The 27,868-nt window shown below is 35.4% G+C and overlaps 2 protein-coding genes and 1 long non-coding RNA gene across 9 annotated transcripts in view; all 3 read right to left on the bottom strand.

The window, feature by feature from the left end:
- Positions 1-27,868, bottom strand: part of LOC126693698 (uncharacterized) — a 69,216-nt gene that overhangs the window by 22,252 nt on the left and 19,096 nt on the right. The window lies entirely within an intron of this gene.
- The window catches only part of LOC126693695 (F-box protein CPR1-like), a 41,481-nt gene that overhangs the window by 1,395 nt on the left and 12,218 nt on the right, over positions 1-27,868 (bottom strand). The window contains exons 1-2 of one of the 6 annotated variants that reach the window (XM_050389820.1): positions 12,559-13,859; positions 10,968-12,274 (exon numbers count right to left, since the gene is read on the bottom strand). The exons of 1 other annotated variant lie outside the window; for it this stretch is intronic. In XM_050389820.1, coding sequence (XP_050245777.1) covers positions 12,576-13,733 — 1,158 coding nt within the window. In that variant the 5' untranslated portion in view covers positions 13,734-13,859 and the 3' untranslated portion in view covers positions 10,968-12,274; positions 12,559-12,575. Of the gene's footprint in view, positions 1-10,967; positions 13,860-27,868 lie in introns of those variants that run through there. 4 more of the 6 variants (XM_050389821.1, XM_050389822.1, XM_050389824.1 and 1 more) reach the window with 4 other exon arrangements.
- LOC126693697 (F-box protein At3g07870-like) overlaps positions 1-27,868 on the bottom strand; it is a 43,103-nt gene that overhangs the window by 1,133 nt on the left and 14,102 nt on the right. The gene's annotated exons all lie outside the window — the stretch shown is intronic.

Here is a 27,868-nt window from a genome sequence, read left to right on the forward strand (position 1 = left end):
ATGTTATGTGATGGGGCTGAAGGTGTGGAGCAGTGAAAGGGGAATCAAAGCTGGTGTATTCAGTGAAATCAGGATCGTCGTCGTCGTTATGCAATGCGTAGACTTGCTTGTCATTCCGTGAGAGCCATAAGAGGAGGAGGTTGTTTTTGTTATTGTTGTGGGAGTGGTGGAGATGGGTGGAAATGAAAGATGGGTTTTTGATTAGGGATTTCCAGGTTTTTGAGACAGAGGTGCAGATTATAATGGATTTGATGGGTAGGAAAACGAAAATATGGGAAATAATCTCATCAGGTAAACATCCCCATCGAATTGAATTGTTGCTGTCTGACATTGCCCCGATTTCAGAGAGAGAGGAGAACTAACGAATGCAAGAGGGGCGAAGAGCGTCTGTTGATGTTGAGTGTAGAGTGGAGGAAATAATTTGGGTCTCGACTTAAACTCAAAAGTCACATGAGATTTTTAAGAGTTTTTTTTTTTGGGAAAATTCAATTTTATGAATTTTTTTCTTTTTTTTGGGATCCCATATATATATATATATATATATACTGGCATCTTTTTTCTTTTGAGAAATAATCTTCCCCTCTCTTTTAATAATTAACATTTATGTGATAGTGTGATACCAATTTTGATTACAAGGTTTAATTTGTTACATTTCAATAATTTAGAGGTTTTTTTCTTGGATAAAATTTGGGGTTTAATTTAAATTACCACCCCCCCGCCCCCTCCCCTCTCCTTTTTAATTTGAATTATCCCTAAACTATAAGGTTTAAAGTAAAAATTCCCTCCCATTTCTTTTTTTCCTATAATATCATTTTCACCCCTAAAATTTAATGAATTTCAATTTGAATTTTTCAAGTTAATTTTTAACTATAATCTATTAAAACCCTCAAATCTTTAGGTTTTAGCTTTTGACGAATTGAGAATAGCTAAAGAGCTTGTGTCAATGCTATATCAATGTTGAGTTTTTTTTTTTTTTTTTTAATTGAATCAACCAACTTTTTTAAGGGATTTTTGTTTATTAACTTTTGCTATTTTCCAATATAGTAGCGTTCACTTAATATCTTTTTAACAAGTGCAATTGAGCACACAATAGCGTATTCCAAGTTTTAAAGAGGTTAAGTAGGTCATTTGAAAAAATATTTTGAACATGCTATGTGTATTGACAATATTTACTATCATTTGTCAAAAAAAAAAAAAAAGTGAAAATGGAAATTCTTTCTTAATTAAGGTTCTAAATACAAGAAAAATGATATTGACAAAAAATTTCAACTCTCTTTCATCACAAATTGCTTGTGACTTTTGGATTAAATGGAATAATCCATTGGCCACTTTTAGATTGAATGGCATATCGAGCATCTTAGGTGGATGAATTTGAGTTCGAAGCCAATTGGAGCTTAGTACCCTTTTAAAATCATGATAATAATAATTACAAATCAGATTTTCTTTGGCTGGTTACGTTCCTACAGGTTTGCAATTTATTGTCATTGGAGAGAGAAATATAGTCTATTGAAGAGTAAAGACATGTTGTGGCATAAACTATATGACTCTTAAGAATAAAGAAATTGGATTATAGAGTGAGATACCTACAACCACCGAAGTTTAGTCACATATTATTGACAAATTTTTTCATATAGCCTTTTAAGGTTAACTGCATTATTTTCAAAGAAACAACAGCCATTGCAATAACCAGACCCTCACTTATTAGTGTAAGGTTGAATTTAATCAACCATGTGTTCGCTTTATTCCGTGACAAATTTGCTTGTAATACAGCACTTAGAAACCTTGTATTTAGGTGGGAATCATGTAAGGGTAGTGTGTGAGAGAGTGTAAAGAAATACTCAAGATAGTGCAGTGAAGCAGAGACTCGCGGCTAGGACTCGTGGGAGGCTCGCGGCTTGCAAGCCGCCAAAAGTTGCACACGTGCAGAGCATGCAGAGGAGCTGAACAGTCATGCCACCTGGAGCACTGCAGGAAAAAAATCCAGACTGGCCATTAAGTTAGCTCGCGGCTTGAATTCGCAACTCAGTCAAGTCGTGAGGTCAAGTCGCTAGCCAGCCCTGTTTTGGAAAAACTGACTCTTTGCATTCCATTCTCACACCAGTATAAATATCCCTCATTCTCACAAAATATGTGTAGCGATTCAGAAAGAAAAACCCTAAGAGAGGTTTCTTCAAAACACCCACCCAATTAGAGAGAGCTACTTATTCTTAGAGAGAAATCTTTGTAGTCTCTTCTCATTCCCTCTCTCATTGTCATATCTATTGAGAGGAGATTTCTATCCAAACACTACCCACACCCATTTAGAGTGTTGAGTGTTCTTGGAGTTTTGGGAAGCATTGGAAGATGCCAAGGATGGCGGATGCTATGGTTTAGTAGCGGAATCCAGTAAGCTAGAAAAGAAAAAGGTTCGATGCAACCTCGTTGGAGCAAGAAGCTTGGAGGGCTTAGGTACATTGGGTAGATTAGGCTTGGAGGGTCTATTGCTGTTCATGTATCCCAACTACATTTTCTAGTGGATTATTGACCGCTTGGAGGGCGGCGAAGAGGTTTTACGCTGAGAGCTTCGGTTTCCTCTTCGATAACACATCGTGTGTTGTCCTTGTGTTTGCATCTCTCTTCCCTTTATCTTTGCCTTTTATTTTCTGCTGTGGATGTGATTTATAATTGGCTTAGATTGTTTTCCAATTCTGTTTATTGCTTATGTTCATTTTCCGCACACTAGTTGTTTGACATAAAGCTTAAATTGGTTAATTTGTAAATTGGGGGTCTAAACGTTCAAGGGTGTTTATACACATATTTGAACTTTCAATTGGTATCAGAGCGGGTACACTTGTTGTGGTTTAAATACCTAAGTGTGATCCTTGACCCCTTGTGTTTATTTGTCATGGATTGTGCTTTGTATGCCTCTTTGCATGATTTGGTTGGTGATGAATGTAACATGCCACGTGTTTGTGAAAATGCCTCTATGAGTGTTAATCCTCATAAGTGTGATGACATGTTATTTGAATCTATGGGTGTTGTTGACAAACTCTTGAAGAAAAATGCTAAGAAGTTTCAAAAGAATTTAAGCAAGTTATTTTGTAAAAATGATGATTTGATTGCTAAGTTCAATGAATCCAACAAATTGGTTGTGAAATATAAAAAACTTGCTGAAGTTTCTCTTGAAAAGCTAAAAGAGTTTGAATGTTTGAATATGGACTTGGATGCTAAACTTTTTTTGTTTAACAAACTTGTTGATGAGTTAAAATGTGAAAATGAATCTCTTAAGATGCATGCCAAGTGTTTGATTGCTGAACCCATTGATAAAATGGATGATAATATGTGTTGCAATCATGTTGTGGTACCCGATCTTGTGCCTAATGTGTATTCTACCTCTAAGGACAAGTCGGTGTACATTCCTCCACACAAAAGAAATCAAAAAGTGGAGAGAAAGGCTCTTAAGCCTAAGCCTCTGTTTAGGTCCCAATCTAGGGAATTGAGTGGATCTAAGTTTGTTCCTACTTGCCACCATTGCGGTGTGATCGGTCACATAAGACCCCAATGCCCCAAGTTAAAAAGAGAACAAACCTTTGTTATTAGATCCCTTCCCAAAAAGCCTAATGGACCTAAACACATTGTTTGTCACCATTGTGGTGCCTTTGGTCATCTAAGGCCTCATTGCTCTAAGTTTCAAGCTCTTAAGAGAATCAAAAGAAAAGAGAAACTTGAGCTTTTTGGAAGTCGTGCTTTGAAAGCTAAACCGGATTGGATGGAAAATGGTAAGTTGTTGAAGAAAGTGGTTAATGTTCTTACCTCCTTGGCTATGTGCATCTCCGGTTCTCATTTTTCCAACTCTCGTCTCACTTCCCATGAGACACTCATTCCAAACAATCATTCCGTTTGGATGAGGAAGAGTTCCTATGGTTGAGCTTTTGCTCTTTTGGTCCTTGATCTAATTCTTTCGATCTTTGTAGGACCCTTCATGCATTAAATGTCATATCTTCATGCATTTTGTGCATCTTGCATTTATTTATATGCATTGTTTTGTTTTTTATCTTACTTTTATATTTTAGTTTTGTGTGAGTAAAAAATCCAAAACCACATAAAAAGTGAAAAATTCAAAAAGTTTGATCTTATATGTTTGAGCACATATCACATGTGACTTTGGCCTTGTACCTTTGTACAAATGGCTTTGTGCATTTACGAGCTTAGCTTGTTATTTTTGCACTTATATCTTTGTGGGAAAAATCTTGACATCTTTGTATGATTGTTGTAAATCGATCTTCAAGCTTGTCATGAATGATTAGTCAATTGTCATGTTGGTTTTGATACATGCGTAGACTTGTGCCTATATCTCTTCCCACTCTTTTATTTTTATTGCTTAAAGAACTCAATAAATGTAAATCTCAAAATGAAAAGAGATAATGAACTGCAAAAGCCGTCGCATATACTAGTATTTGACTAGGAAAAAGGGAAAGCGACTTGTATTGAAAATGTGTGATGCCCAAAAGCCAAAGGCTTATTCATCAAATTGAAATATCAAAAATTTCAGGCATCAATCTCAAAAAATGAGATGTATTGCTCATAATGAGTTGTATTGATTCAAAATGATCAAATGATATGAATGGTAAAGAAGCCAAATGAAAAGCTTCATCGTATGTAATCATTTTCTTGTGGGAGGTCATATATGTTCATTTCTATAATTGAGATAAACCACTTGACTTAGTACTAGTTGTGTATGACTTGATTGAATTGATCATTGAAGCTTCACTCTAGATTAAGGACTATTCCACATTTGATACACACACACAACACACATGCCTAATATTCAATGAATGTCTTATTCATTTGTTAGATTGTACTTGTCTAAATGTGATGTGTGTGTGCTCAATCATATATGGTTCAATTCAAAAAGATTTTTGATCATTTTATATGTTTTTGGAAGTGATTTTTATCACTCTTTGTGTTCATGTTTAGTGTTTACTTTGTTTTTCATTGATTAATCATGTTCTGTATTGAAAAACTGGTGTCAGAGTTTTTCGCGGCTCAGCTGGCGACTCGCCAGTCGCGAAACCCCAGTCGCAAGCTCATCCAGAAACTTTTGGCGACTCACTCGCGGCTTGCTCGCGACTCACTCGCGACTCGCGAAAATTTTCGCGACTGAAACTCGCGACTTGCGGCTGTCTCGCGACTCACTCGCGACTCGCGAAAATTTTCACGACTGAACCTCGCGACTTGCCCAGTCGCGAAACGCCCAGAAACAGCTTTTTAAAGGGCTTTTTGTAGGAAACTTGTTTTAAACCTCTTCCATCTTCTCTAAAACCCCTCTTTCAATATTTTTACAGCCAAACCCAACCAATTTGAATGATTTTTCATTCCATTAACATTTCTAAGGTATTTATAAACTCTTTTCATTAATTTTGATCCTTAGATTATGTTTTGGAAAGTTTTGTACTCTTGGTTGGGATTTTTATCATAGGGGTTGGGAAAACTTAATTTTTGTCAAATTTCTTCATGGGATTGGTTTCTTTTGTTGATTTGCATTGGATGTTGGCCTCTTGTGGCAGAAAGAACATGTATTAAGGGTGGATTTCATGATGTTCATGCATTGTTTCACATTGTTGTTCATAATGTGCATGCTAGGTGTTTGATAAAATGCCTCTTAGGCATTTTCTCGTTTGTTTGGACTCCGATGAGTACCAAACTTTGGGGTTTCTCATGTTTCCTCATTAGGAACATGTTTGGTTCATTGGTTGTGTATTTAACACACCTTTCCCTATATGTGCATTTACCATGCATTGGTCATGCATTGCACTTAGCCACCTCTTGCACACACCTTTGCTACCCTTGTCATGCATTGGTCTTTACCTTGCTTCTTCATCCTAGCATGTCATGTCTACTTTATGCTCTGTAGCATTTTTCATTGTCTTAGGTTTGAGCTTCATTTTCTCATTCATCTCGCACCCCTCATGCATCATTAGCATTATTCGTACCTTCATCTCTTGCCCTCGTTTCTTCTTGACCCTTTGTCTATTCCTGACAAAAAGGGGTAGAGTATACTCTAGAGAGTATACCGGAGTGTTTTGTCATTTCTATATGACTCTTGTGCACATCCTTTGGGGGAGAAATTCTATTTCTCATGCACATTTGTAGGGAGAGAGATATTCCATAGGGGAGATGCATATACCAAGGGGGAGAAGGCATTGAGATCATAAGAAAACTTTGTTCTGTTTGTTTTCTTGTTGGCTTTATGGTGTTTTGAGTTATGCTTTGTTTTTCTCATTGCATCATGTTTGTGCTTTGGACATGCATATATCCCTATGCTATTGTGCTTCTTTGAATGCATGTTCAGATGATCATTTGCTTTGCTATGTGATCATTGTAGTCATTTCTATATGACTGTTTTGGTGTATGATCAAGTTGCTCACATGTTTCACATCATGTTTACTTGATCGCAATTTACTTATTACATTATACTTGTCCTTTTATTACTTGCTTTACCTTGAAGGTCTAATGTGTTTTGTGCAAGTGTTTCAGGTTACAAGTATATATGTTCCAAGTGCATCACAGCTTCTCATCACTTTGAAGGGGAGAACCTTTATGCACTTTTAGCTTATATTGTTTAAGTTTTTATTCAGTAATTTTGAGTTTGTACCCATGTGCTTTTGTAAACTTTTAGGGTTAATGTTTTTATGCATAGTTTTGTAGGCTTTATGGTTTGCACCTTGCTTAATGCAGCCTTTTATGCTATGTTGAAATCAGTACTTCTATATAAATATATTGCATTTTCTTTTAAGTACTGTCACTCTTGTGCTTTTGTAGGATTGTTCCTAGATGCATATACTTAGTGTATTATGCATTGGTTGAGTGTTAGGCATGCAAGAGACTTGCATTGAGCTTGTTAGCTTGTATGTCCTAGTGTTCATTCCAAGTGTGAATGAACATTGTGGTCATTCCAAGTGTGAATGAACATTGTGGTCATTACCTTGTAGTGATTACTTGGTTGATCAAGCCATGGTTTGTTTCTTAACTCCATCTTTGCTTGATCACATATTGCCTGTTTCATATGCATTTCACGATTTTCTGCTTACAATGATCATGGTGTATTGTTGTGTTTTAGGAGTCTTATGTTCATATGATTCAAGAGCTTCACAGCTTCTAGATTTAGGTGTGAGTGAGTTTTGCCATTGTTCCCAAGCTCACGTTTAAGTCTAGAGTCTGTTTTAGGGTGTTTTGTCACGAAATAGCCAAAGGGGGAGATTGTAAGGTTGAATTTAATCAACCATGTGTTGGCTTTATTCCGTGACAAATTTGTTTGTTATACAGCACTTAGAAACCTTGTATTTAGGTGGGAATCATGTAAGGGTAATGTGTAAGAGAGTGCAGTGAAGCAGAGACTCGCGGCTAGGACTCGCGGGAGGCTCGCGGCTTGTAAGCCGCCAAAAGTTGCACACGCGCAGAACATGCAGGGGAGCTGAACAGTCATGCCACCTAGAGCACTACAGGACAAAAATCCAAACTGGCCATTAAGTTAGCTCGCGGCTTGAATTCGCGACTCAGTCAAGTCGCGAGGTCAAGTCGCCAGCCAGCCCTGTTTTGGAAAAACTGACTCTTTGCATTCCATTCTCACACCAATATAAATACCCCTCATTCCCACAAAATATATGTGGCGATTCAAAAAGAAAAACCCTAAGAGAGGTTTCTTCAAAACACCCACCCAATTAGAGAGAGCTACTCATTCTTAGAGAGAAATCTTTGTAGTCTCTTCTCATTCCCTCTCTTATTGTCATATCTATTGAGAGGAGATTTCTATCCAAACACTACCCACACCCATTTAGAGTGTTGAGTGTTCTTGGAGTTTTGGGAAGCATTGGAAGATGCCAAGGATGGCGGATGCTATGATTTAGTAGCGGAATCCGGTAAGCTAGAAAAGAAAAAAGTTCGGCGCAACCTCATTGGAGCAAGAAGCTTGGAGGGCTTAGGTACATCGGGTAGATTAGGCTTGGAGGGTCTATTGCTGTTCATGTATCCCAACTACATTTTCTAATGGATTATTGACCGCTTGGAGGGCGGCGGAAAGGTTTTACGCCGAGGGTTTCGGTTTCCTCTTCGATAACACATCGTGTGTTGTCCTTGTGTTTGCATCTCTCTTCCCTTTATCTTTGCCTTTTATTTTCTGCTGTGGGTGTGATTTATAATTGGCTTAGATTGTTTTCCAATTCTGTTTATTGCTTATGTTCATTTTCCGCACACTAGTTGTTTGACATAAAGCTTGAATTGGTTAATTTGTAAATTGGGGGTCTAAACGTTCAAAGGTGTTGATATACATATTTGAACTTTCAATTAGGATAGCAAAAAATCTGTTATGGCTTATCAAAAGAAAAAATCCTTTCTAGTACCACATACTAACGCAAACTAATTGACTAAAAAAACAATTGCTCTTGCAATTAGACGAGAAAAAACAAATGATCCACGCATCACACGTGAATTAGAAATAACAACTTGTCTTTTAGTTAGCTATGACTTTACAAACCAATCATTAATAATTTTACATAAAAATAAGACATAAAAAGTAATCTAAACATCTAAAATCTGGACCAAAAAGAATTTTGCCAAGTAGAAATAACAGTACCATCATTACCTTCCAACCTATAGTTTTTGCTTAAGAAATACCTTTATATATGTTTGATGTGGATTATTTGAAGAGAACCTGACTGACATACGTTTGAAGGTGAGGAGTGCACAGAGAGTCAGTCGCTAGCAACTTTTTATAACTCTTTAATTGATTTGTATCGTTCATGGGATTTTACACATTGTGATTCTATTGCAATGTTTTTAGAATCTGTCTTCTTGCAATTAGTTATAATAATTTTTTCTTAGGCTTTTCATGTTCTTTGCTCATGAAGTAGTCTTAAAAAAATTATCTAAAAGAAATAAAACTTCTCCTGAAAGTCCCCTCTGGGAATCTTGTATATTTCATCTGCCACTGCAGGTTGGTAAAGTTTCCTAGTGAGAATTTCCAACACAATCTGTCTCAATCAATTAGATCTGCAATAGTTTGCATAAAAACTCTCATCTCCTAATCTACCTCTTCCTTCAACTTAAACCAAGTAGGATGATTTAGTGAAACTAAAGTACCATCTCCAATACACCATTTAGCTACAACCCAATCTGAATTTCTACAAGACATGACACCTTTCCAACCCCAATAGTTGAAAGGTTTAAACCCGACCCTAAAGATTCTTTCCATTTTACTGTACTTGCCATCAACTCCTTAGACAACAAACAATTTGGATTACAAATAACTTACCAGATCTTTCTAGCATGAGCAAGATAACATTTCTATCTAGTAAATGATTTTTCATGATCCCTACAATATCCCAGAAAATACTTTGGAATCCTCTTAACAATATCTTTACAAATTGCATCAGGCACTTCATGAAAAAGGGTGATAGAGGTATTGACCCCATAACATGTTTGATTAAAATTAATCAGCCTAATTGAGACAACAATTTTGCTTTCCATCTCTAAAGTTTTTGAGCTACCATTTCAACTACAATTCTAAAACACATTGTCTTTTTTCAAACCATAATCTAAGTCAAGACCCAAATACTTACCAGGCTAGCTTAAGATCCCTACAATATCCCAGAAAATACTTTGGAATCCTTTTAACAATATCTTTACAAATTGCATCAGGCACTTCATGAAAAAGGGTGACAGAGGCAATGACCCCATAACACGTTTGATTAAAATTAATCAGCCTAATTGAGACAACAATTTTGCTTTCCATCTCTAAAGTTTCTGAGCTACCATTTCAACTACAATTCTAAAACACATTGCCTTTTTTCAAACCATAATCTAAGTCAAGACCCAAATACTTACCAAGCTAGCTTAAGATCTAACACAGGGTTTATACTATGTTCAGAAGTCATAGGATAGAAAAACACCTCAGATTTGTCAAAATTTACAATTTTAAGAAGATCTAACACAGAGTTTATACTATCTTCAAAAGTAATAGGATAGAAAACACCTCAAATTTGTCAAAATTTACAATCTGTCCAAAAAGGATATAATACCACCTCAAAATTTTCAACACACTATGTTGCATGTCACTAGTACCTTGAATAAAAATAATGCAATCAACAAGGGTCCAGATTTCTTGCAATCCTATTCCCTTACAATATCTGATACTGTCCCTCCAATAAAGCCAAAGACAGCATAGTTGCACACATATAAGGTGAAAGTGGATCCCATTGCTTTAAGCCACAATAAGGAAAGTAACGGGAACCATTCAATAGAATCTGATATCAAATTGTGCAGATGCATTGCAGAATCAAATTGATCCAATGAGGACTAAAATTCTTTTTTTTTTTTTTTTTTTTGCATAGCCAAAATGAAGTCCCAGATAAGTCTATCATATGCTTTCTACATGCCAACTTTATAGGCTGCAAACCAAATTTTCCACCTCCTAGTATTTCTAATTTTTTCAAACAAGTCGCGTGCTAACAAAGATTATCAGAAATTAATCTCCCTTTAACAAAAGCATGGTAGGTAAAAACAACTAGATAGTAGTCCCCACAAGTCATGGGCACAAGCTTGAAGATCTTGATTGAAACCTAACATTTAACTGGAAGATAAGAGAGAATGTATGTGGTGCGTGCACTTGTGCATCCATGAATTCATGAAATGGTATCGCATACCATCTCATACAGTTAATAGAAATCATGAAACAATAAAGTGTGAATAAGAGTAATGACATTGTGAACGGAAAGTGTTAATCGTCACGGCAAATTTTGGCCTCTAGACAGAGAGTGAGTTTGGAATCTAAACTATAGGGCACTTGTATATGTCAACTAAAACAAAATTAAAAGAAAATACCAATCAGTCTATTTGATAAGAAGCAATAAGATGCAGATTGGAAGTGATAGCACATTCAAATGTGCACAAACTCACATTCACAACTCTTGATTTGACTTCCACATGCCATATTAATGTAAAGAACTAAAGATTTATAGGAAAAATGATAAAACAAAGAAGGAAAATTCTAACATCAAAATGAAGGACAAAAAGTCCCTTTATATTGTTGAGGACATAATCACTCTTTTATGATGAGCTCACTCAAATGATTTAGCAAGAGGCACAACTCTATTCATCCTTACACAGAATAATATTCCAAAATGGGAACCACATGTTCAAACAGGTTACATCATCCTTAGCAACTATAGAAGATCTATTACAGTTCCAAAGCAATTCAACCAATTATTAGTAGAAATCAAATGAAAATAAGTTACCTGCCACTAGCGACAAACTTGTACATCCACAACACAGCCCTGTCTCAATTCTCTTGGGCTTACGCTTGCAATCACTTTAATTCCCTACTTGGTCAAAAGCCTATGCTCTTGCAACTAAAAGACTAAAACCAACTGATGCAGTTTTTAATTACCAATATTATTTTTAACAAAGACTAGAATTCCCACAGTCAAACTCGCTAAGTTGGGGGCCTCTCCCCTACTTCTTAGGAAATGTACAGATGTATAGTCCTAAAAGAAAGCCATGTGAATCTTTGTCTTCCGTTCATATGCATAGAATGTGGTCTTTAATTCAATGTTTCAACTAAGGTCTGCAGGATCAATAATTAATTCCATCAGATTTATCTCTTAAAACTTTTTTGATAGGTGTTTTATCTCTTAAAACTTGTTATCATTGTAGGATGTCCACCAAAAAAAAAAAAAAATTAAAGAACAAATGCAACTATTTAAAATGAATCCCGACAGAACCCTTTTTTTTTTTTGATAGGTATCCCGACAGAACCCTTATTAGATGGTAATATGTAATATGCAATTGTCACCCCCACCCCCCTTTTCTTCCCTGTCCTTTTAACTTTTTATCAATAATGACTTTTAGACCTCTTTAGGCAGGTACAAAAAAAATCTAGTTGTCTGAGGAAAAAGACATTTAACACAACTGAGCAGTATATCCATGTTTACACACACAACAATGGCAAGCATGTTCATCGTAATGCAAGCATGGTAGGCAAAATTAAATACTTAATCATTTCAGTGAATACACTGAAACCAAACTGTGAAACCAAACTGCGAATCATCAAAAAATACTAATATAACAATGGTGTAGCCACAAAAGGAGTTTAACATAATACTACTTCAAGCCGTTTCGACATAATAGGTTAATTCAGTTATAAGAAACTATACAACATCAAAGAGCTTTGTTGAATATTTTGTTTTGCTGAATTAATGTCTCATTTAGAGCTCATCAATAAACATGATTGCATGAGGTCCTGCAAGAATTTAAGAACTATAAGTGCATTATTTTATAAGTAATAAATGATTATATTAAAGAAATTTTGAAATGAGGACAAACAATTCTAAGTATACATGCTATGCACTAAACTATCATCTCAATATAATAGAGAGTGACCACAACTTTGATAAGCTATTTATCCTGAAGATAAAGCCATTAAGATAATCAATACGCAAGTATGATCAACTTAATTCAAGTATACATAAAGAACAAAATGAAAAATCATAAAAAGAATATATAAAAACATGAGAAGCATCCTACCGATTTTCTGTTTTTCCTCAGTATGTAACTACACCTTTAGTGGCTTTGTCAAACAAAAATAGACTTTCGACATAAGAACCACAAAAAGTACCAAAATATCCATTAATTTCAAGATTCTTAATATTTTGGCTATCTGGATTCCACGAGACGAGCTCAAATCCAATATTTAGCAATATAACCTCACCATTCCTCCTAAAGCCAACTGGGTATGGAGAGGGCATTCCCAGACATGGACACTGATGTGAAAATTTTGTCCACGACGATGCAACACCATACTCTTTCATCACCCATATATTGATCTGACCAATCCCTATCCCTCTTTGAAACCCAACAATGGAATTTCCATATGCGGAAACATGATTCCACATCATCTTCCCTGTATAACTTGGAAGTTCTGGCAGCAGAATTTGGCGGAAGACCTCGTCCCCCAAATCGAACACCAAAACAAACCGTTTTTTATCATTTGCGACAGCAATCCAATGCAGTGCCCCATTGGCAAATGCCGGCGGCCCGCGACTAGTTATAGCGCATGTAGGAGGCAGAGAAGCAGAAGCACTAAGCATTCTCCATTCACCAGTGGAGAGTGAGTAAACATCGACCACGGATCGAGACATTCCAAAGTCGTCGCAACTACGCAGTATGGAAAGAATCCTGACCACTTTATAATCATTAGTTTTGGGATCAAATCCAAACCCAAAAGACTTGCAGGACTTACCATGTGTGTCGAAGGTGACATTGGGAGAAGGGAGTTGGAGAAACTTTCTCACACAAGGGTTCCAGAGAAAGATTTCGTTAGCGTGATTGGGTAAACTATAGGAGAGGCATAGCAGGCCGTTACAAGTACCGACGACTTCGTGAAAGCCTGGAGCAGGAGCATGGAAAGGGGATTCAAAGCTGGTGTATTCAGTGAAATCAGGATCATCGTCTTCTTTATGCAATGCATACACTTCTCTGTCATTCCGTGAGATGTTTAAGAGGAGGAAGAGGTTTTGGCTTTTGGTGTGGGAGTGGTGGAGATGGGTGGAAATGAAAGTAGGGTTTTGGATTAGGGATTTCCAGGTTTTAGAGACAGAGGTACAGATGATAATGGATTTGATAGGTAGGAAAGTGAAAATATGGGTAAGAATCTCATCAGGTAAATACCCCCACCGAATTGACTTGTTGCTGTCTGACATTGACCCCGATTTCAGAGAGAGAGAACCAACGAAGGCAAGAGGGACGTAGCTTGTGCTGTGGAGTAGAGGAAATAATTTGGGTCTTGACTGAAGAGAAAAAGAGTTTATGGCCTGTGAGAGAGAGAGAGAGAGAGAGAGAGAGAGGAATGATTATGCTCTACTTTATTTGGATGTTTATGATTATCCTCTACTTTGTTTGGATGTTTTTAAAATTAATAAGGAAAAAGGGAGTAATTAGCCCTTCCTCTTGTGTGGATGTTTTTAAAAATTATGATAGAAAGAAGAGAAAATGATTTAAATAGACAAATTTACTCCTATTTGAAAATAAACTTATAACATTGGTGTATAATTAATTTGTTAGATTAAATAATTATTTAATCAACATTCTCATTCTACAGGAAGTTCTGAGTTTTCTTTGTTAATTAATTTTCTCAGAAAACAAACAAAGATTAGTAGTGTAGAATTTCTCTCTCTATTTCTTTGTTGCTTTCTCTGAGTTTGTTACGATGCTGAGCCGATATCTAGGAGCTCTAACCCAGGACTGGGAGCCAGTGGTGCTTCACAAGAAGTCAAGAACAGAGTGAGAATGGCGCAGAAGAACTATCTAGTGTAGGTGGAGAAAGAAAAGGAAGCTAAAGATGGAAGGCCATCCATGGGACCTGTGTACCAGAGTTTGTTTGCCAAAGATGGATTTCCAACGCCGATTCAAGGAATGGACAGTTGCTGGACGTGTTTCAGTACGTCTCTCTCTGTTTGTTTGCTCGGAAAATCCGGGAAAATACAAACGAATATTAAAAGGAAAAGAGTCTTTTGTAATTTTCTTTCTTTATTATTATTATTATTACTATTATTATTATTATTATTATTTTGGTTTTAAAACTACACGGAACGAAACAGACAAATCGTTTTTGCAACAAAAAGTTGACTGCATGTTTCTCATAACAAAAAGTTATTTTATTTTTAATAATTTAATGTGATTTTAGAACTTGATTTCGAATTGGATTTATTGCACTATTTTCATTTTTTCATTCAGCTTAAATTTATTTTCATTTTTTTCATTCAGCTTAAATTTTCTCATGAAACAAACAAAGATTAGTTATATAAATGATTTGTAATTTTGTTAATTTAGAAAGGGTAAATTAGAGAATTCATTTAGTCAATAATTTAACTATTCTACTCTTCCTCCAAATCTCTCCAATTTGGGGGAATTAAAAATGAGGAATTAGAGGTATTCCAAACCCCTCCAAATCCCTTCAAACCCCTCTTCCTCCTTCCTTAAAAAACTTCCAAACAAGGTAATTGAATTACTCTCTCTCCCTCTACTCTACTCCCCCTCATTTTTTAAACATCCAAACAGGCCATTAGTTTAGAAGATAAATGGTTAGGCGCCCGTTTGGTTATAGTTTTCAAAAAATTTTGTTTAAAAAGATGTGAAAATTGTGATTTAAAAAGTATTGTTGAACAACGTGTTTTTAGTGTGAATAAAACAAAAAAATGTGTTTGGTATCATAGTTTAAACAATATTTTTCAGTGTTCAAAAAATGTAAAATATGTGTTTGGTATGTATGTTTTGTTTGATAAAAAAAGCTGACCCGTATTAAATAACAAATTTGTAATCCCTTTTTTATCCCTTCTTTATCCCATTTCTTTCCGTCTTTATCCCTTTCTCTTCAGTCTTCCCTCAAAGCAGAAAACCAAAAAGCCAAACCCACGCCGTCCTCATCTCCATTGACGCCAAAGAAGATCCACGGCTAGGCTTCATGGTCGTCGTATCTTATCTCCACCAAAAAGCCAAACCCACGCCGTCCTCATCTCCATTGACGCCAAAGAAGATTCACGGCTGGGCTTCACGGTCGTCGTATCTCATCTCCACAAAAAAGCCAAACCCACGCCGTCCTTATCTCCATTGACGCCAAAGAAGATCCACGGCTGGGCTTCACGGTCGTCGTATCTCATCTCCACCGTCAACATTCGAAGATCGAGCCCGAGATCGAGCTTTTGTCGCCGCCGACCCATCACTCGAAGATCCAGGTTCGAATCTCACTTTCACCTTGCTTGTCAATGGGTTTTTGTGTAAAGATTGAACATTTCCTTCTTCACTCAGATGTCTCCACTTGTTTGTGTTTTTTGTTTTTTGTTTTTTTTTCCTTGTTTTTCCTCACCAATCGGGAAAACCCATTTTTCCAGTTCTTTGTTTGCTGTTGAGAGAATAGTTGATTTACAATCCAAATATACACGCCATACATTCTCGAAATGTAGAAGGGTTTTCTCAAAATCTTTTGCTGTTGAAACAATTTTTGATTTACAACCCAGTCGATTTTCCATTTTTCTTAACACTCTGTTTGGTTGCCGAGAAAGCGTCGGAAGATTAAACAAAAAAAAAAAAAAATTCTAACAAATCTAAGAACTCTATATATTAATAATTTGTTGTGGTTTTTCCTAGGGCTTCACAGCAACCAAACTCCAATGTTACTTGCTTGCTGTTTGAAATTTGAGGGTCTTTTGAGTGTGATTTTTAAGCTAATATGAAATTCTCCGTAGCTGATTATTAGTTTCATTTGTGAATTTGTACTATTAGTTTTAGTTGATTGGGTGTAGTTTAATTACTCATGAATTTGTGACAGGTTTTACTGAATTATGTTGAATTCAATTTGGATATGATGGATATAATGTGTTCCTCAATTATAGTGAGCAAAACAAAGGTTTTGTGAGGTTTGGAGCCTGTTTGGTTGGTTTTCCTTTATAGCTCTCTCTGTGTTAATTGTTTTGATTCTTTATGTCATATGCTGTATTCAAAACTTCATGTTAATTGTAGCTTTTTATAGTTAGGACTCCTTGTTTGGCTGTTTGCTGCATATAGAATAATGCTCAGCATCTAGTGTTCTTTTGTTTAGCTAATGCTCAGCATATAGAATACTGCTTAGCGATGGCTGCACATACAAAGATGCACAACATCTACTTTTCGCATGGATTTTACCTCATGATTTGTTTCTCCTTACTTTGTCATATACAAAACAACTTGTTTTTATTTATTGCCAATGTTGATTTCCTCATTATAATATATCAAGATTGTAGCTTTTTATTGTTGGTAATTGGTACTCTCAATGTTTGGCTAATACCTGCATATAGAATTAATGAATAATGCACAAAATCTACTGTTTTTGGTTTTTCACTTAATATAGTATACACGTTCAACTTGATATGATGTTTCTCTGAGGCTGATTTGTAGATTTCAGTACTGTCGGTTTTCTCTGTTTGGGTTCTGTGAATAGTGGTTGTGCTAGAAAAATTTTTGAAAGTTTGTAGCCATAATAGCTTCTATTTACCAAAGTATTAGAGTAATTATATCCATCTTAATTCTTAGTTGCCCCCACATTCCCGAGTCAGGTGTGTATAATAAGGGAATCTCTTTGAATAACCTTCCTATGAGCTGATGCTAAGTACTGTTTTCATTCCCTAACCACACAAGCAATGCAGCCTGATTGGTCCATTGCTATTACTATTAGTAATATACTTGATCTGCATAAACTGTTTCTGAATTGTAAGTTTAGTTGTGTTAGGAGATGTTGCAATACTGCTGCCCATGTGGCTGCAAAGTTTGCATTTAGATGTTGTGGAGCATGTTGTTTCAATATGTATTGTATCCCAGCAGTGATTGTTGATGCTTGTAAAGCTGACAGCCTTTGTTTCGCTTGTTGAATGATAATGTTGTTGATTAGGGGAAAAAAAAAATTAACCTTCTTGTGATTGCGTTGTCTATATATATATATATATATAAGGTGCTAAAATGTAGAATGGGTTCAATTAGGTCTTAGCTACAATGTTTATTAAGTAACAAAATAAAAATCAGACTAATCAGTAGTAACGACATGGATTCCTCAATTGGGCTGCTTGGATATGTTACTATAGTGTTTGTTGCACAAATGAATAACATGTTCAAATGGTTGTTTAATAGTGTTGATTACATTTTGTAATGTGTAAGTGAGTAGGCTTGTGGCTTCTTCTTGCAGATGTCAGACACAATGCATGACGATATTGACGATGGCCTTCGGTTCCGAAATTGCAACTATTTTTGTGGCTTGAAAGCAAGTGTGAAGATTTCGGATAAGCGAAATTAGAACCGGTACAGGCTTTTCCAATGTTGCCCAAAGGACACATGTCGGTTTTTTCAATGGTGTATTCCCTTGAAGACGCCATTGTCATATGCGGAGGATTTCCAACAACTACAAGAAGAGCTATGTGTATTGAGAGAAGAATTGAGGGTCATACATGACAAGGTCCACCCCTTAGACCAACCAAAGAAAATGGTGAAGATTAGGTTCATTGCTTGGTGTTTGTTTTTCACCGCGCTTGCACTACTGCTAACTATGACGATGTTGTAAACCAAACTGTTATGATGATGTGTTAATTCCTACTATGTAATCATATTATTTTATTATGTACTACTAACTCCTTTTGAACTTGATGCACTGTGTAATTTTTTAGACAATCTTGAGTCATCCATTTTGCTAGTGTATACAATATGTATCGGGCTGACTCTTGATTCTTACAATAGTATGTTATTGGCTTAATGGTACTTTTATAGTACTGATAATTTATTGGAACATAGGAGAATTGTAAGTTACAATTCTCTTCTATTGATGATAGTAATTATTTGACAAAGTTATTATTGATGATAGTAAGTATATATACTTGAATATAGGCCGTTCATTGTCAGGATATTGCCTCTATATCCACTTACGCTTAGCTTCTCTGTCGTACTCGCAAATGATGATGCTGAGATATCCGAAGGAATGAAAAAAATGTAACTAAGCCCGCAATATATTCTTTAGTATAATAAATAAGTTTAATTCATAGAAATTAAAGAACAATACATTACATAATCATCAATCATGAGGCTGGGAAATAACCCAAGAAGTTCTTATTAATAATAATAATCCATTATTATCTGTTGATCCAAGGCTACCCATCCTCTCTCCAACCACGTTGACAATAGCTAATCATATTTTTATAGTAACCAGAAAAGAGAGTCAACAAAGCATTAACTTTGATTCATGGAGTAGTGATACCTGCAAAAAGGAGAAAAACGAAAAAGATGTCATAAACACAAAGCATGTATTCAGTTACAATTCTTTACCATTGGGGTCAGGCATAATACATTTTCACATACACACACAAAACACACCAGTCCCTTTGCAACCCTCGGCAAACCAATTAAGCAGCCCTCCCCTCTTATTAGCAAAACTGGCTCAATATTCGCCTAAGTCAATTAATATAAGTGAGGTATTTCTTATTTTTAAATATCAATTAATGCATATTTGTTTTTAAGTTTCTATTATTTGATATTTTATCTTTTCATTTGAAAATCATTCTTCTTACTTTTGGTGATGATGCAAAATAACTAATTAATTTTTTGCAAACAATTTTTTTAATTGATAATAATGTACTCAATGTTTTTGTGACAAAAATATTGATCATAATTAAGTAGGATTTTTTTTTTTTTTTTTTTTTTTTTTTGTAAATTTTCTTTGAACATAAACAAATGTAACAAGTATTATCACTAAAATCCTATAAAGGATATATGTATTTGGGACAAAATAGAATCTAGCTTTTCAAAAAGAGGGGGAGTAGTGTAATTGTGTGAAAGCCATTCAAAAAGTGACTAATATATGTTGACAATCCAGCTTCATGGGCAGCCATTAAGTTCACCAAAAACAACAATAAGAGCCGCTGCAGTCCAAATTAAAAAGGCTCACTACCCCGTTATACAAACCTATAACAACAACAAAACACAGTAATCTTCATCTAGACTTATACAAAGTTCCATGTCATCCACATTTTAATAAAATAATGCCCAAAAAACTCAATCATTGAACAATGTAATCTGCCCACATAGCAGCAGTTATCACATCACGATACTCCGACATTGCTCGTTGTGTCCGAGAATTAAAAGCTTCTTCAGTGCCCCCACTGCCTACGCGTGCAGCTCCTGCTAGGTTTGCGTCACTGTTACGCACAAATGATCCTTCCCACACATGGAACATTTCATCCGCTCGGTTATACATGCGAATAAAGTTGTGCAGTGCACAACAAACAGTCACAATCACCCGTTGTCTAGAGATAGAGAAGGAGTGCATTCCAGTCAAGATTGGAAACCTCGCCTTCAAGACGCCAAAGCATCGTTCAATCACCATCCGCAATGAGGAATGCCTATAATTGAACAACTCTTGTGGGGTACTAGGTTGCCGGTTTGCACCCCGAAACTCTTGGACATGGTAGCATGTGGACTTGTGTGGGGGGAGGAATGCACTGCTTATTGCGTACCCCGAGTCAACGAGGTAGTACGATCTTGCAATACGAGTGATAACCATTGCCAATTAATGTTACCCAACACAACTATTCTTGCTAGTTCCTTACTACCAAAGTGTATCTATACATGTATGTATACGAAGCATGCACTACAGTTTTTTGATGTCAGCTTAAACAATGAGTGACCATGCAGTGACTCACTTTAACTTACTACTCCATGAAAGCAACTTTCCCTAGTGAGATGACAAACTTTTACACGGCCTTTTATCCATGATATAGAGTGCTAAATATGAATCACATAGTTCATGTATTGAGAGAATTAGTTTAGATATAATGAAATTACCTAGCTACCAATCAAGTGCAGTGTATAGAAGTTTTTTTTTTTTTTTTTTTTTTTTTTTTTTTTTTTTTTAATTTTTTTTTTACAGAAAGGACAAAATATAAAGTAGTTACAAACTCATTGACCTCAGTTTGGATTTCTAAGTGATCTAACGTAAATATCCAAATTTAAAAAAAAACCCATTAAAAGACATTCATGAATAAAATATGTGACATGAGATTTAAAAAAATATGACATATAAACCACACAACCCACAAAAATTCACACCCTTTTTGAGAATTATCATAGACAAGAATTTCATCCTGCTACTCCATAATCCCATTTTGAATAGTTTTTCACATCTGTAATATGCTACAAAATACTTTGGAAATGCAAAGTCAGATGCAATAATGATCAAATCGAAAACCAAATGCGGTAAATTTTTATTTATTTATTTATTTATTTTTTACCTCTAGGCGGCCAAGGGAACTCATACTCGGCATGTCCAAGTGCGTCCTGTATGACTCGTGAATCACTCCCTTCCCATCCCGAATGCACATACGTAAACCGCATGTCAAAGTTGCATGCACACATCATGTTTTGGGTGATATCACTCCGTCTATCTCTAAATGCGGTGTTCCTACCGGATGGGGCAAAAGCACTTATGTGCGTCCCATCGATAGCCCCCACACATTTTTGTAAAAAAAATAGGTAGCTGTAATTAATAAATTACACTTATGTGCAATATAGTGTGAATAAGTAAGCATGGATAGCACCAAAAAAAGAAAAATCAAAGCATACCTCAAACCATGGATAATATTTCCCATTCCCTCGAAGTGATTGAGAGAGCTCAGTTGCATCAACGTCGAGTCAGATGATGATACATCCCAAAGCATGGATAGCACGCAAGGTACGCCGGAACCGCCTTTGAATGGTCTCGAGAGAATGTTGGAAGCGGTTGGCAGCTACCCGGTAGTTAGCGTTGTGTCCGACGATAAATAGAACTGTCCCAACGGACTCCTCAACTGAAACCCAACCAGTGTCCTCCTCTAATAGGTGCAACCGCTTCAACTCATTACACAAGTGTCTAAAAATGGTCTTGTCCATGCGGAATATGTCATAACACACTTGCGGATTTCCTTATAGTACTTCAATCACATATGACCTCCCACTCAGGATACTAGTGCACATAGGTCGCTTCATGTAGTACTTTTGCACGTACTCTATACACAGCTGAACGTAGGCTGTGGCAATCTCGAGCTCCACCTCACTATCGTACTCATCTGAATCGGACTCAGCCATGCCTGAATCACGATTTGAATCGGTGTCGGCCATAACTGAATCACACCTGTGGGCAACCATTAAGTTCACATCAGCCACTATAAAGAAGTACATATATATATATATATATATCGCTTTATGTATATATATCTATATTGCTCTATGTATAGAAACCTGCTTCTCAAGGGATTTTTTATGATAGATCCTACAATCACATGAACCTTGCAGCCTAAAAAAATGTAGGCGCCTTCGCTAATTCTACATTCTGGACTTACTAAACATTGAACAAATTGCTTTACTTCGTAGAGTACACTATGATTTTTTTTTTTTTTTTTTCCTTTTCTTTTAATGATGTTAATATTTTAATAAAATAAAAATTGTGAATTAACCCCTTTCTAATGGCAAAAATATGTAAGTCCATCAAGTGGATATGTGGCCAACCTTGGAGGCAAGTGTTTGATAAATTCATCTCACCATATAATCCAAACAATATTAAACCTTTACGACTTCAAGACAAATATGGTTTGTCAAACACAAGAAGACCTAATTTAAGGAATAGCAAAGAAATATTTGTAAGAGATTATTATGACATTGATAATTTTACATATTATCTTTGGTTTAGTTTTTTTAAAAATTTCGAAAATTTAAAATGATTTCATTTAATATATTTTCTTCAAAATAATAATATTATTATTATTATTATTATTATTGGCTTATACTCAAATACAACATATGAACAAAATAGTATTACCTTTTCAAAAAAGTAAATGGATTCCATTAGTTTGTTATGGCTTAATTAGTTGAAGGAGCCTCCGCAGTAATTGACTACTATACATGGAATACTCTATGGATACAATTGACAAGTTACTATAGACAAGATTAAGTATGAGTTCACCTGACTTCCTCCTTAACCTATTAAAAAGCATAAAATGTAATGATTTTTTGTAATAATTTTTTTTTCCAAAAAAAAAAAAAATCCTCTAAATGGATTTTTTTTTTTTTTTTTGTTGAGAAATAAGACTAGTCCTTTATTGAATTAATAGAAACTTCTATCAAACATTACAAGATTGGCAGCATCACAATGGATGTCTTCTAACCAAAATTGAAGGTTCGAGAAAGATCTTTGCTAATTTAGTTAATTTATTAGCTACTGCATTGCCCTTGCGTTTTACATGGGTGAAAGAATGTCAAAGTGAAATATTGAATGGATCAATATTAGCTGAAAATATACCAATCTAATATTTAGCTATGACTTTCACTCGTATTGAATTGCTGCCACTCTCTTTTTTATTTGTAGGGTTTTATTTGCCAAGTGGTCATTAATGTACATTTTGAAGTTTTCGGACCAATCATGCACGTGCAGCCAAGTAAGGTACCCTGTCCTATGGTATGTTCACTAGCTTTTACCCACGATGTTGGCATTTACCTTGTCCTATGCCATCAATTCAATTCTCATTCATTACTAACTTTCATATTCCTAAAAATAATTACGTATCTTCATTATTGCTCATAATTTGACTCACATTCATTAATTCCTTTTCAAAAACTCAAGAAGAAAAGCTGATTGTGAGAGTGCGTGGAAAATATCATTAAACTGCTTTTAGAGCATGTAGCTTCGTGGTATTGAAAATGGACTAAAACATACCCATTGGACTGAATTATGCCTAATGGATTGAATAGACTGAAATGGACCGTAATAGACCGAAGTGTAACCAGTGGACTGAATAGATTAAAGTGGACTGAAATGTACCAAATGGACCGAAATGGACCAAGTAGGCCGAATTGCTAATCTGATGGAACCAGATGATGAATCTACTAAGTTGCAAAAAATTAATGTTGAAATCAATGTACTACATGGGAGATGGACATGATGTATATATATTGTCACTACCTCATTAGTGATTACAACATAAATGGTTGACTACAATATACATGGCTCTTTTTTCTTCTTAAATAAGTTTTAAAATACCATAAATATTGAAAATACCATAAATATTGTCTGTGTGGATTTTATTATAGGCCTTCTAGCATTTCTTTCCGAGTAAGGAAATGTTGTAATAGACCTTTCATCTTACGAAGCAAAGCATGGCTGGGATTTGTGCAGAAATCAACCTTTCATTGTCAAAAGGCTAACTGGATCCTATTCCTGGTCTGGTCTCTGCTGTTGAGACAGTTGGGAGAGGTTGGGTGGGATGCTATTGATTATGACAAGTGGTTTTTGTGTAGAATCATTGGACTGTGATGGAGTAAAGCTTCTGTGAAGTGAACTGGCATGCAGTGGTCATTTTTAAACAAGACCAACAACCTCATGGGTAAGGCATGACAAATATACTCACTAGATAATAGACATATTAGAGTTCATAATTTTATAACTCTGATTAATTCCTCAGAATGACATTATGACAGACCACAATTAGTATTATTATTATTTTGTTGATGAGAAACTAACCAGAAAAATTTATCAAATAGAAAAAGGAAGAACAAAAAGAAGAAATTGAAATAACTACAAAAAATTAAAAACATATTCAAATCAAATGGAAGCTATTGCCTTTATTATGTGTGCGAGAGTTGGAAGACGTAATTTTGTTTAGTGAGGAAATTAGCTTTGAACCTTCTGTTTGTTGCCTTTTCCTTCTTTCCCCTCCCTGTTTTTCACAACAATTTTGCAATTTAAAAACGTCTGTGCAGAACAAGCATTACAAGTATTCACTAATCATTTCAATTTACGCATTTACCTTGTTACAAAAGAATGTTTTTAGTCTCAGGAACATAGAGCATTTTTCTGATAGCGTCTTAAAATTTCAAGATTTGGATTGTTAAAACTTAATAATAGGCTAACAAAGCTCAGAGTCAACAATCCATGTTAACTAATGATCTATTCATAACTTCATATAACAAACGAAAATCCGAGCATTAAACAGCACATGAGGCAAGAATCATAAATCTTGTAGAAGCATCACAATTATGATATTTTAATATATTACCTATCTGCTGCTGTTTTCAAGACACGATTGTATTTAGAGAGATTTCCCCTTCTAGCTGACCATGGTAAGTTAGATTTGACTAGAGGTCCTCCCTGATAATTTAAAAACAACAACAACAATTAACTCAACCCTGTGTTTAAAGTAATGCCGTGGGAAAGCTGCAAATACACAAAGGCATAATTTTGATGTAAAAAACACCCAAAAATAGAGGCAAAAGATAAACTGCATGCCCTCCGACGCACATCCAACTAATTTAGACACAAGACCAAAAATACCCATTCTAAAGCTGTTTAATATATAGTATAACAGAGTTTATTTCCTATCAGAAGTAAGGGATGGATCATGGATGTAAGCAAAGAAATTAAAACACTAGCTTATTATTGGCATCAATAATTCAATATCAACTTATTTTGACCTGTTTCCCATATTCTTGGCATCAATATTAACTTATTTCCTATCATAAGCGTGTGTTATACACACATATAAAATGATACAATCATGATTATATTCATGCATGTTTACATTGAAGCATCACCTACGCACATACTTGTTAATAATACTCAATTCAGGCAATCAAAGAAGAGAAGGTGAATCTATGATAATATATCCATTCTTTAAATCTTGAGAGGTTGCCCAATGTTAAACTTTTGACTTCAAGATATAAATGTAGTAATTTCATTGAAGTAATGTAAAATGCTGAAAGTTTATTTACTTTTTTTCTTCTTAGAGGCAACAATTGGCTTCTGGGCACTTGACTGTTCTCCGGATTATTTGTCAAAGGCTGATCAAATTGTACCTAAAAAAATGAGAATATATATAAGTACAATAGTGAGTATCCCAATCCTGACAGCAAACTCATTAACAAAACAGATTCCTAGAACGTATGACAGTCAGGTTGATATACTTTATTCACCCAGAAATGCATGCAAAGCAGAAGAAAGGAAAAGAATAAGAAATTAGTGAACATCTGTGAACAGTGGTCTGAAAGCAAACTTCAGTACATCCTTCTAATTACTAGAAAATAAATCATTTCCTATGAATTGAAGTGCCCTAGAGCAGTAAACAAGAGCTAAGGCTACATATAGTACCTCTCCTTGTAGATTTCCACAAATTATGCAGTTTTTGATTTCTGAGGAAAAAAAAGCCCTCCAAAATGAGTTCAAAAGCTCTAGTTAAGAGAAGGAAAAACTGCAATTATATACTCTACTTGTTCCTGTTCAATTATTATTGGAGTAAAAGTACATCAGATATACTATTTAACGTGTTTAAATATTCTAAGAAAAGACATTTGATCTAAACCCAAACAGGAAAAAAAATTAATAAAAAAAAAAAAGACAAAGCCTTTCAAAGCCTACAAAATCAGGTCAAAGCTCAAATACACACCCAAAGACAATGTTAGCTCAATTTTTTAACTTGTTACAATGTTCACAAAATAATAGAAGTGAATGCAAGCAAATGCATCTATCTTTTCTTGGTTTTATAAGATCAATAAGGACAGGCTGGAAGGATCCAAACCCAACCCCACTTCCATAGTAGTTCCATTATTATTAGTGAAGAAGAGAAAGAACACACTCTAACCTCTAATTAAGAAGTTGATATTTTTGCAACACAAACAAAAAACCAGCAGCAAGAAACAAAATTAATAAAGCTTACATAAAGCAGAAAAAGGGAGACTTAATCTAAAATTTTTCAATGAAGAAACTGATACTTCCAGCAAAATCAAATCATAATTAACAAAGAATGAAACAAAGATTTATAAAAAGGAATACCTGAAAGCTAAAGCTGGTTGTGGAGGCATGAAGATTTAGTAATGAGAGGCATAAACAAAAATCCTCACCTGTAAATACCGTATATGCAGATGGTACACTCCTTTGCTCTGAGACCCAAAATGCACCTGATTTATGCAAGCTATATAGACCTGGATCAATTATAACAGACGTGGCTCTCTCATACCTACAGATTTCATAGAAATTACAATCCTTTTATTAGCCAAAGTTGTATACAAAATTTGCAGACAATTCATGTGCTGCTTTCAAACTAATTTCACCAAAACTACAAATAACTAACAAAAGAGAAAGGATAAGCCAAATACTCATTCCAGCCAATGTCACTTGTATGCTCAATAAAATACTACATTCTTAAAATAGCTGACAACGTTTGAAGCAGATATATGACACAAAAAAGAAATTTACAAAATGGAATGTAGCAGCTTACTTTTTAAATAAATATATATATATATATATATATATATGTCACCAAAGTTAGAAATTCATAGAAGACACGACAACCACAAAACATATTTCTTACATAAATACCATACATGTCCCAAGGAGGTTAACATAATAAAGGAAGGCATAATGCAAACATTGTTCATAGTATTAACATAATACAAACTTTGCGTATTCACATTAAACCAAACTAAGAGTACTAATTAACTTCCTAGGCTGTCTACACGGCGCACATCATCAGTTAACTTCCTAGACTGTCAACCACAACCACCACTACTGCAATCCACCCCCAATAAACTCAATCCAGGCCCTTCTTCTATCAACCGTCATGGCAAAAAAAGCGGCTCTATTCTTGGCGTTATGAAGCTCCTGCACGACCTTGCAATACGTGACATAATCGACATCAGTGTGCTGGTTCAGAAGAGTTACAGCTGCTGTAATTGACTCATTGGCAGCCCCCACAGCAGAGTCTCCAGTGTCGATGGACTTTTTCCCCCGACGGTTCCTCATGTCAGTAAAACCCCATATTGCCTCAGTCATGGATTCAAGGGAGTGCCCTTTCTTCCTTTTTCCACTTGAATGAGACGGTTCAGCTGGCCGCTTTTCAGCTTGCCTCCGGCTTTGGGCTTCACTCAGTGTGGGCAGCTCCTCCACGTCATCCAAACCATCGATGCTGACATTGACATGTACCCCCTCAGATAGGAAGGCTGCATCAAGTTTTCTCTCTTCATCACTATTGGGAGCTGGTTGGGCAGATGACATTTGGAGGAAACCCATGGCTGTGTTTGAATTGAAAAGAGTGCCCAACAGCTCATAGTGTCTCATCCCCTTTCTCTTGAACTCCTTGAATCTATGATTGACCTATTAACAATCATATATATTGGGTTAGATGTTTTATTGATATAAAACCCAATACAAAGTAGATGGCTAATTTATAATAACCGTATAACAGCACTCTTTATTCCAAATTTCAGAAAGCCAAAAAGGTTTTTTAGGAAATTGTAGACATTGAGT

This window comes from Quercus robur, chromosome 7 (assembly GCF_932294415.1).
Source record: "Quercus robur chromosome 7, dhQueRobu3.1, whole genome shotgun sequence".
Taxonomy (NCBI): Eukaryota; Viridiplantae; Streptophyta; class Magnoliopsida; order Fagales; family Fagaceae; genus Quercus; species Quercus robur.